General features: G+C 39.6%; 1 protein-coding gene across 6 annotated transcripts in view; it reads left to right on the top strand.

The window, feature by feature from the left end:
• Positions 1 to 12,041, top strand: part of b3gat1b (beta-1,3-glucuronyltransferase 1 (glucuronosyltransferase P) b) — a 31,143-nt gene that overhangs the window by 11,729 nt on the left and 7,373 nt on the right. For 3 of the 6 annotated variants that reach the window (XM_028466439.1, XM_028466437.1, XM_028466438.1), the window contains exons 2-4: positions 1,036 to 1,261; positions 1,651 to 1,781; positions 11,101 to 11,243. In XM_028466439.1, the coding sequence (XP_028322240.1) occupies positions 11,132 to 11,243 (112 nt within the window). In that variant the 5' untranslated portion in view covers positions 1,036 to 1,261; positions 1,651 to 1,781; positions 11,101 to 11,131. The remainder of the gene's footprint in view (positions 1 to 1,035; positions 1,262 to 1,650; positions 1,782 to 11,100; positions 11,244 to 12,041) is intronic. The other 3 variants (XM_028466441.1, XM_028466440.1, XM_028466442.1) reach the window with 2 other exon arrangements.

The following is a 12,041-nucleotide window of genomic DNA, read 5'->3' on the forward strand; positions in this document are numbered from 1 at the left end:
TTATTGCAAAAAAAAAAAAAGAGAGAGAGAGACTGTACGATTGATAAACAAAACAGAATATTATGACCACACACATCCATTATTTGTTAAATCAAAACTTGAGAAAGATATTTAGTGTAAAATAATGCAGATAATGTTCAAAGCAAAAATAATTACAGAAGGCATTCAAAAATACTTCTCACTACAGATCAGCAAATACAGCCTAAGAGATCAATTTATGTTTATTTTTCCAAAAACAAGATTAGTAGTAAAACAAAGATGTCTGTACTCATATGCATTATTTGAAAAAAGGCAACTCAAATGTATGTATATGTTATTGGAAAAGAAAACTTGAATGTTTTTTTATGTCGGATATATAAACATTATTGCTTCTCCCTGTTTCAGTCTTGTTATATATTTTAAAATTGTGATTCATGTTTGAATATTTTTTGTAAGACTGAAACAAACAAATAAACTGAAACTGAAGCATTGGTATTTTTAAACAGTTCTTTGTGGTCGTCTTTGTTTAGCATAACAAATATGCAGCAAGAACGTCTTTATATATTCAGGTATTAATATAGTTCAACTGACAACATTTTAAGTTTATATCCAAACTGGGAGCTCACAGTCACCATCCAAGCATCTTCCTCTGCTCTGCTCCTCTGTTACTGATAAGAGCTGCTCTGCCTCCTCCTCTCCATCTGGAGAGTTTATTAGACTAAAGTCATATTGGTTGCACCATCTTCTTCTTTTTATTGGAATTTTCAAGCATGGGAGTCTCATTCAAAGTGCATCCCTTTCATATGTCTGTCAGGAAATGAAAGCCAAGTAAATAGAAATGTCCTTAGTGGCTGAAAGGAGACCATGTGACTGGTTGTTTATGCTTTGGATAAACAATCCCGGCGTTATGCATGGCTCTCTTGGTTTTCAAGTCCAGCTTCATCACCAAGAACAAATCTTATTTACAGGGCTGCGCTTCTATTGTCCTGGTTCCTCTCTCTGCCCTGTCCCTTTACTGTCAGCTTTGACAATCCCAGCCTTTGTTTTTGTGATCAGAGGCAGCATTCTTCCAGAGGGATGACCTCCTCTGTCTGTACAGGGGCTGGACTCAGGAGGCGACCCAACCCAACGATTGGATGGCACACACCGCACGCTCTGAACCAAATCTGCCGGCTGTTAGCCTAACTCACAAGTCCACCACACACACTGACAGTGTTTCCTCCTCTCTACTGATGCTCCAGGTCTCAGGAACAATACCAGCACAAAGGAGTATAGACTTTCTGTAAGTACTTTACATGTTTGCCTTTATTACCATACTGGATTTAACATGGAGTCAACAATACCATAATTAATAGTAATATTCACTTATAGCTGCAGAGGTCTGATATATTTCATCCAAGTTTCTGATAACGTTTGCAATATTTTAATGTTTATCCCTAAAATCCTAAGGCTCTATTGTATAAGAATTCCCAGATTTTGTTACAAGTTTTTAATGAAAAATTTAAAGACAAGATTATAAAAACCTGAACGTGTTCTATTCTACACCTGCACTGCTTAAGGATACTATGAATGACTGCTTATACACAAAAATAGTCGATTATCATTTTCAATAGCAGGAGAGATTTAATATTTACTGTATATTCATTGTCTGCACAACTCTACGTTTTACAGTGTCTGCCTCCTGCTGAAAGGACACGAGGACCAGCTCTGACGGGAGGATTCACCCTCGATACAGTTTTCAGTGACAGACACGGAGTTGATGGAGTTGGTGGGAGATTGGACACACTCAGAAAGATGCAAAGGTATGAAGACAGGCCCTTACTAGGAACAATTTATGACTGTACTGTCACCCCAGTATGTAACACAGTTCTGTATAAGTGCATCATTTTGGATCGAGCCTGTCTCACGTCATTGCTGCTCTCAGTTCAGATCAGTCTCATGGAAGCAGTAGCCTCTGTTTTTTTGTGTGTCATCAAACAAACAATATTACTATGGATTTCCCAACTAGGTATGAGGGCCGATACGAGACAGAAGTACTTATAGTTTTCACTTGCAGAGAAGTAAGATCCAAACAGGATGGGGAGGAAGTTCCAATCTTTTTAAAGTGGTGACTGACCTTAGACCAATCCTCTTTCCATTCATTGCTCTTTAATCCAGCTCAGGTCTATCATTTCAAAGTTGTGAATAGGAAACATTAGAAACCTGCTCAGCACCAACTGCTCCTCTAAAGAGAGTCTGAATAAGGCTGATGAATAAGATGGATGGTTCATAAAAGGATGAATGGTGTGTGATGTAGACGTGTGTCTGTGTCCATCAGCACTTGCCTTCTGCCAAGGGCATTAATACGCCTGCATTGATTTATGGTTATGTCATCATTTCCTGTACCTAATGCTTTAAAAGTCTACTTTGTCAGAGTATCACCTTCAACCAAAGTCACATCATTGCCTTGAAGCAGGCGGCAAAACACTCAAAAACATTAGGGAGGAACTTGGGATAAAGGAAAACCTGCACAGGTTCCGCTTCTCCACATTATGGAAATGGCAGTGGCAGATAGTTTTTGTTTTAATTATAATTTAATTATAATATAGTTAGAAATGGTTTATTTTTCAATTTCCAATAGCCTACAGTATTTATAAGTTTGAAAGTGTCAGCATTTTGAGTGTTTCATAGACCAAATGACTAAACAGCATTATTTCCTGGTACGGCAGAGACGCTGCACAGTCTCGCTCCGCTGTAAGAACGAGGCGGCCACACTTTTAAACCTTTCAAAATATAAAATTACAAGATTACAATCTCATTTAGCTGACGCTTTTATCCAAGACAAGCAGTTAGCTTAAAGGACCTGCTCAACATCCCACAGTGATGGCCCAGCTTGGATTTGAAAAGGTGACCCACAGTCTCAGCAGATACCTCCCTTTCCCTGGACCCTTCCTCCAGCTCTTCCAGGGGGACCCCCTCAGTGCTCCCAGGTCAGCTGATTATGGGTATATCAATAACTCCCACCAAACTGACAGGCATGTTTTTGAAAAGACAAAACAAATCTGCTTTTTGAATCGGTGTATAACTCGTTCATTCGTTTTTCATTATGTAACAAAAACATAAAAATGAAAAAAAAAAACACTCATTATTTGATATTTGTTTCCAAAATCAAAACAAAACAAAGGAAAATGCCTTGTTTTTCAAATTCAATCTTTTTTGCTTCCGTACAGAAAACGAAAAACAAAAAACGAACACCTTTAGTCGTTTTCTCAATTACCAATTGGCCAAAGTATGTGACCCAGAAGTGTACTCTCATCCGACGCTAACGCTATGCTAACAGCAGTATGGCAGAACAAGCCTTTTCACACTCTCGAACTGGTGCAGTTCTTCTGCATTAGGTCAAAGGTCAAGAGGGATAAACTCGCCATGGCTGATGATGTAGGAAGCTAGTCTGACAGAGATCTAGCTTATTTTACGCGTTTGAGCGTTGATTACTTGAAATAATTTTTGCGTAAATGTGGTATCGGTCTACGAGGCATAAACACCGAGTTAGCTGCTAAAGCTAATGCTGCACACAAGCTGAAAATTCTTTTTTTCCTGACTTTTAAACTGTTTCAGCTGATGGCGTTACTCCAGTTCACTTATCAACCTGTCCATCATGTGCACTTCCTTCAAATTTGTAAATTGAATTAAAAATAATAATAATGGACCTGGTTAGTGAATGGTGGACCTTGTAAATTTACCTTTTCAAAGTGAGAACTCATAATGTCCTTTTCACACTCGCAAATCTTACTTGTTCCATCAATAATAATAATACATTTTATTTATAGCTCTTTTCTAAAAACTCTAAAACACTTTACGATTGTTAAAACAATTGCACAAGTCAGAAAAACCAATACAACAATAAAGTAAATTCAAAAAATACATAATCAAAAGTTAAAAGCTTGTAGGAATGTGGAAACAGAGGAGGTCTGTCGCTTTGATACTGTTTCTCACATCAGTTTTACTAAAGTGCTCAGATCAGCGGAAAGCCATTGTCTCACTTAGTCCGAATATGTGCCTCGTTCCTGGGTAGAGTCCGCTGGAGACCATGGAAGTCTGGGCTTGTCCTTCAGAGTCCCATCAATGGGAGAGGAACGTGGACGCAGAGGAGGGCTGTCGATTTAATACTGCTTCTTCCATCGGTTTTACAAAAGCGCTCGGATACGTGCATCATTACCGGGTAGAGCCCTAATCCCCCGCTGGAGACCCAGGTAGTTGGGGTTTTCATTCATTGGGGTGGAAGCGAGTCCCCGAGGGGACTGCCCTAGCTACCACACTGATGCTCTCATCGGTTTTTAAAAGTGCTCGGATCGGTCGAAATCAGCATCAGCGGAAAACTTTGGACACCTCCTCAAGTCTGAATATGTGTAATATTAATAATATAAACACTATTAAAACACTAACGATCTCTGGAATGACATTACAAATGCTGTTAGGTTTGAAACATCAACAGAGTAAACAAGCTTGTTTACATTTATATCCCTCTCAACCAATGACCCCGCAGGTTGCTCATGCGCAGTTCCAGAGTGTGAAAAGGCTTATCGGTAATGGAGAAAAGGATAAAGGTGTGCATGGTGCAATCATTATAATCACTAAACCCAAGTATATTTTCAACTGAAAGCTGAGGGGATGTTTAATTAGAGTAGAGTGTACGTGGGAGGGTTGGAAGCTAAAAGGGCCATGTTTTTAATACCAATGTTTTATTGAGTTGGAGTTTATTTGACAGATTATTTTGCCTTAATATTCTATCTGTCACGCTGCAGCCTTTTAAGTGTTTTCTTGGGGAATTTTTTTAACCTATAATTCACTGATAATTTTTTTTCTCATCTATTTCAGATTATTTAAAGTAATTGGAATATATACCAAGAAAAAACATGATCACCAGCCTAGAATTAGAAAACATTAAAATACAAACAAAAATGTATTGATGCCAAAACATTTCCTGTCCTGGATTTCTATCTTTAGCTCTGTTTTAGAAACTATCCAATTATTGAGCCAGGTATCATCACAGTTCTTACATACAGAGGACATTGATGGCATACACAAAGTCTCACACTTAGAAACATCAAAATACATCTCTATCACGTGTTGCAAAAAAAACCAAAAAAACAAATTGCAAGCTTACAAGTTTTACTGTCAATTAGTTTGTTCTAAAAACTCCAACAACATAATATTTGAGGTTTATTTTCCCAAACTCGCCTGTTTTCTGGAGTTTTAGCCTCGAAAAGTCACTTTCATGACGCTTCAAAAAACAGGCTGTTTTGGGGCCTTCATGCAGAAGCAGGAGTGGGCGTGTCTGTAGATGGGGAGGAGAGATTCAAGGTTTGAAATGGAAAGGGTGGGGAAGAGTTGATTATTTTAAAGTGAGAGTGAAAAGTGAAGTTGTAGTTGTGCATTGTTATTGTTTGTGCAGATAACTGCTACCAGTGTTCAGCCTGAGATCATTGACGCAGCTGCAGCCTTTTATTGGCTATCTTACAAGCACGAAGATTCCCAGCAGAAGAACCCGGAACTCTCGTTCCCATGGGTTTTGTCCAGTTGTTATCTCTCGATCCTCCCACATGGCATAAGGCATAACTTTCAGCCTTCTGTAGCAATGCAAGCAGCCTTTTTCCACTGCTCTTTGTATTGTCTTCTTTCTTCAGCCGCCAGATGGCGTGCGCTACGTTCTAATTCTGGTGTTGAAACGCAACTATTTCAGCCGCAGGGGTCATTATATCACATAAATAAAAGAATCAGAACTGTAATAATCTCATTTACACTATAAACACCCTCAAGTTTGTCTCCGAAGTTGAGAACAGAGAAAAAACCAGCAGTGTTTATTAAGTCAAAAATATGATTTAGACTTTTCATTATTCTTTTAATTGTAGCCAAGGATCCAGCACATCTAACCACCGACCCCAACTCCCAACCCTAAGGCCCCCCACCAACTACCAGGGGGACGCTGTAAGAGCGCCCCAGATCACCTTTTATTGATGCCGCCTGTGCGATGAGCCTCAGTTATTGCTAAAGTCAGCCCCCCTCCCAAAGGCCTAGCCAGACCCCCATACGGCATGCGCAGCCCCGAGGCGGCAGACCCCGGCCTCGCAGGGCCATGCCCAAGCGGGCCCCAATGACAAGCCAAGCAGCACAGCCGGAGACCCACCCCGCGGCACCCTCCGAACCATGTCGGGCCCCAGCCACATCCCTCAGTAGTCCACGGGGCGACCCCCGCTGCACACCGGCACAGAATGGCCCGCTTCCCCACAACAGGGAGTGGCCGAGCAGGAAAGAAGCCTGCGCCCGCACCAGGGCCAGCACAGGACCACATGGCGCCACGATACAACGCCCTCCACAGGGAGGTGGCCCCGGCCCCCTCGACGAGAGAGGAGGCAATCAACCGCCCAAGCAGGGCCACCCAGCCAGTCACGGACCGATAAGCAGGCACCACCACCTCACACCAATAATGCCAGCAGATCTTCCCCCTCACAGATGACACAGATGACAGCCGTCCACATGCTGTCATCTGTGTCAAACACACACTGGAGTGTTAAGCTTCTAAGTTACTTTCTTCTCCTCCTCGTCTCTTCTAACTACAGGAATAGTGCATTTAAGGTGACAATCAGTTGTTTTGTCCAACCGTTGCATCGCATTGGGTCACAAACACGTCAGATCAAGTCAAAGGCTATACAAGGCGGTATAACAGATACTAAAAATGGAACTTCTCTGGATTTTACATTGTGGCTGCCCACTGCTCCTTGGGGAAGGGTTAAACGCAGATAACACATTTTGTGTATGTGGGTGGAGCTCACATTCTTATAGGGTAGGAAGAGTCAGGATTGTCAGGAGGAGGAGTTTCCGCGATGTGATGTCACATGCGACAAAAATCCAACTCGCCCGTTTGGAGCTGACTTTTTACAAAATGTGGAACAGCAAGGAAGGGAGGAAACAGAAACTCTGAATGAGGCTAAAGGGATTTATATCACTATAGCAAAACCAATATAAAGTATTTTTTCATATACCTTTAATTAACTAAAAATAAAGCAAAACAACACCACAATATCCAGATTTATTGAGCATTAGCAATGTTGATGCCTGATCCTGAGAACTGCTCCAGAACATTTTAGATGTCTTGTCTAACTTTGACATACCAAATTACAATGGGTAGCTAGTAATAATGATCTACAGAGCTTATTGATGACTGCTTCAATGTTGGAGCAAGGAGGCATCTAAATTATGCAGTGTCTGACTTTAGACACACTTAACATAACGGATTAAAAGCTGGTAGTTGGAATTCACTGATGTTTTATTTATGATGACATTCATTCAAAAAGTGATATCAAGTCAATATGCAAAGATAGTTGAGACCTCTAGTAAAATCTCACTGCAGAAAAATGTCTGTAACAGGAAAAGATAAAAATGAACAACACGTGTGTTTTGGGTATATTTGGTGTGTTATAATTACATTACAATAAAGCAATTACAAATTCATCCTATTTTACTTTAAAGACTTTCAAAGTGTTGCTTGTTGTGTTAATAAAATATCGTCAGTAATGGTCAGCTCAAATAGACCAATAGGAGTGAAATTGTGTAAATAAAAGCTGCATGTTGGAGTTATTTCATGAGAGGAGATGTTTAAGAAATTATTGACCACTGCTGCAGTGGAAACTGCACATGCATTAATAAGTTTCTCACTCAATGCATTGTTTAGGCTGAAGAAGCACCTTCTGTCAGTGTCGTCTTTTTAACAATGTAGACAGTTTTTTCAATGTTATTCTTTAAAAAAAAAAAACTTGAATTACCTGCACACAAGCAATATTGAAATTTCATATTTGTAGTAAAATCATGATTTATGCAAGTTTCCATTTGATACAGTTGCTTTAACATCAGAACCAACCAAATTAATTTCTTGACCTGCTCACATTCTTTGTAGAGGTTAAAAAACAGTCAGTATCAGGATTTTTTTCAAAGTAAAAAAAAAATTACAGGATCTCAAAATCTGCTTTTGACAATTATTACTTGTTGACCTGAAATGTAATACATTCTGCTGATCTTTATTGTTTAGTGGGCTTTTAGTCATAACCCTGTAAAACTAATCCTCACGTGGTAATTAGCACAACCTTTTAGGTTGGCAGCCCAGATAGCCTGCCATGCACCCCCCTCAACAATTCGACACTTGAGTTTTCTCAACCCTTTGGAAGTCCTGATCATGTTATTGAGTGGTAAGAAGAAAAAAAAACTCATACCCACTTGTGGTTTTTATGATGTTTCTAATATGACCCTAAAAACGCTGTTTATAGCTATTTAATCACTACAGACAAAACACATTTTTCTTTTAGCTACTTCTGCATCCAGAAAATATGCAAAACAAGATTGTTATATATCAAATTAAAGCTTATTACTTTCAATGTTTCACATGTTTGGCACAAACTTTGACCGTTATCAAAATTATCCATATCAACACAGTTACACTATTCAAGGCACAAAATCTTTCCTCACACACATTCTCTGTGCTATTTTATTTGTCGTACATTCAACAAACCAGAATGATGTTTACTTTCCAGAATTGAGGTTTAGAAGTCCAATTTCTAAATAAAATTACGTGAAGATAATTATTTATTTAATCAAAATAGCTTTGTCCACAAAGCAGTCACTCTCAGCCCCAGAGATGTCAAAGTCCAAGTCTTCAATGTTGTGAGCATCTTGTTGGTCCTGCACGATGTTCTCCACATTTGATGGTTGGCATTCACCCTTCATACCACAGAGGATGAAGTCCTCTCTCTTGGGAGACCTACCCATGAAACTTCTCCTTAGTGTTTGGAGTGACAATGAATACTCCTAAGCTACATGGTCCTGGAGAGCTTTGAAGGAAATTATATATTCTCTTATCAGAAAATGGTAGGATGACAATTAAAGTGGAAGTTCCTTTGCTTAGATCATCTCAACAAGATACAAACATTCTGTGTTCTCTAGACAAAATGTGCTTTCAGCAGGAACTACATTAATGTTTGCATTAAAAGTCTGGATTCTGATATTTTCTTTATTCATTTTGCACTTTGCTCCAACAAGACAACAAGGCTAGACTAATAGATATCTTCACCGGCTAGTGCATTTCATAATATAGGCAAACTCTACCCACTGAAGAAAATGCTGAAAGTTCCAAACTCCTTCAACAGTCTTGCAAAGCTTGTTGAAAGTTGGGATGTACCGGACAACCTGATCAATCTGCTGGTGACATTCCCCTGTGCAATGCATGGTGCAAACAAAAGGAAAGAAGGTCCACCCCAGGAAATGTTGACATATCAACCCTCCCCCTTGTCAGAAACTTTTTAAACAGCATGTCCTTGGAATGACCAGGTAGCTTCCATATGGAAGCATGGAATATTCTCCAAGTCATGGGTGGGTCTCCACAGAGAGGACTTCATCCTCTGTGGAATGAAGGTGAATACCAACCATAAAATTTGGAGAACATTGTGATGGGCCATCAAGATGAAGACTTGAACTTTGACATATCTAGTACTAAGAGTGAAGGTGACTGTTTTGTTGACACAGACAAGGATTCTGATTCTTCTTATTTTCCTTTTGTCTGTTCCCTACATCCATAAATCATCTTTGCCTGACAGTTCCAACCCCAGCAGCCTTCTACTAATATATTCTCTGTTCCTTCTCTATACAGGTCCAAACCATCTCAGTCTGATCTCTCTGACTTCACCTAAAAAAATCTACAGGAGCATGTGTTGTCCCTCTGATGAAATCATTCCTGATCATATCTATGAAACAGAAGCTTAACATCTTCATCTGTCCAAAGACATGAATTATGTCTTCATTCCTCTCCTTTCCAGGGCAGACCTCCACCTCCTCCCTGTTCTCACTATAGATCACACTGTCATCTGCAAACACATTGACATGTCTCAATTCCACCCTGAAAACTACTAGTTTCCTAAATTGAAAGTAACACACACATTAAAGATGGTAGTTCTTTATTAACATTCTTCCTATTAATTCCCCATTCATGAAGTTTATTGGTTTATAGTGTTAGCTTCAAAGAGTGCCTGGCCCTTTTATCCACACTGTACCTTTCTTTAAACCTTCAGCTCATTTGTTCTCTATGCACTGCCTTATGTTTTTAAACAAGATAAAATAAAAAATCCTCCAGACCATTTCTGACCTACATTCTGTTCTGAATAAGCTGCCTCTGAATAGAAAGCCTTTCTGTTCTTTTTGTGCTTTACAACTACACAAGGCTGGTGTTTAATAGTATGTTCACTTCAGAATACAGTTCATGAGTTGTGATGGACCAATAGCTGTAGAGACAAAGGATGCTAAACCAACAAACTGCAAGTCTTTCAAAGGCAAGCCACAGCCACTATACTCTATCAGTAATTAATTTTCATTGAATTAAATACCTGTTGTTGTTGTGGTTTTTCCATTGTCACGGCAAATTTGCGGTTGACCTCATTTGGAGACATGATTTATTGCTCTGGTTGAGTGATGGAGTCCAGGCGAGGCATTGATGTTCTTATAAAAAAGGTTTATTATAAAACTAAGTAAAAAAGAGTACAAAGATGGACAAAATTAGTGACCGCCCGGGCGGACGTCCGATGATCGAGTGGCACACAGTTCTAACTCATCACGTATATTCCCCCTCAGTCCCCCTCCCTCCTCCCCCCAGGAGATAAAAAGGACAGGGTGGAGGTGATAGAGGAGGGTGAAAAGAGACAGTTTCTTCTTTGGGTCAAAACAACCAGTTCTCTGGTATCTCCTGATTGTCGTGAGTGTTGGAGGTATGTGCGTATATGGTGTTTGTGTGTATGAATGGATGTGTATTGGGTGTGTATGTGTGACTATGTGAGTGTGTGTAGGCATGTGACTGTGTGATGCCTCTGTGTCTGAGGGATAAAATGTGTTTTGGGAAGCTGACCTCGAGAAGAGAGCAGAAAACATGAGACAGCAGAAATGAAAAGTCTCAACTTAAAGCCTTAAAAAGAATAAGGTCTATGAGTAAATATGTTAATAAACATCAACTAACAATTTTGGCCCTGACACCATCAAATACAAATGGATAAACCACTTTAATGATTTTTGGTCGATTCTCTAAGATATTTTTCTGTCTGATACCAGGTAATGAAATGAATTGGGTTTGATACTGGAGATGCCGAAGAGACGTGACATCGCTGCCATTGTACTGATCGTGTTGCCTTGGACTTTACTCATCACTGTTTGGCACCAAAGCTCCTTTACTCCTCTGCTTACTACACTAAAGGGTAAGTAAACACAATTGAGGTATAAGAGTTTATTGTTCCTTTTGTACTCATAGCTGTAGCTAGAAAAAGAGGCTTGGCTTTTGTGCTTTAAAGGCGGCATTTGTGTCAGGACGCTCTAAATGGCAGTGGGAGATGTGCACAGAAGCTGCTTTGAATTATGATTTTTTTCACTTTATAAAAATGTAAACTAAACAATATGAAATTCCATGAAAGTTAATGTGTTTTCACTAAAAATGCTTGTTGGCTGAATCTAATTAAATTGGGAAAGTATTGATTTAATGTAAAATATTTATTTATTTATTTTATTTTTTTACCATGTCTGGGCCTTACTACAAAACTGGATAAGTATATCCGGGATATCTCTCCTCCTAACCAAACCTTCTAAGTCTGCAAGATCTTGTTAAACACATTCACTTCAGCCAGGTGATTTCAGCCTGGCTACCTGCGCATTCATGTGAAACGGGGCGGAGATTGCAGCAGTTTCACTTTATTACAACATAGACAAGTTGCTATTCAGGTAGTCCTCCTTAATTTATCACACACACTAGAATGAGAGTGCATTGTTTCACTGTAGTATGTTTCTGTGTGTTGAGGCTGACAGTGCATACAGAGAGTGTCCAACACAGGCTTCATCAGCTGACTGTAGATCAGTCCATCAGATGTAAATCTATATCTTTCCTACAGGATGTCATTGGGTAAATGAAAAGATTGCATTTACCCATCAATATTCTTTCTTTCCTAAGCGCAGCTGTCCAATCCGCACAGCAATCAGGATCTTCTCAGAATGGGCAGGTCATT

The sequence above is a fragment of the Gouania willdenowi genome, chromosome 14 (assembly GCF_900634775.1).
Source record: "Gouania willdenowi chromosome 14, fGouWil2.1, whole genome shotgun sequence".
In the NCBI taxonomy this organism is placed as follows: domain Eukaryota; kingdom Metazoa; phylum Chordata; class Actinopteri; order Blenniiformes; family Gobiesocidae; genus Gouania; species Gouania willdenowi.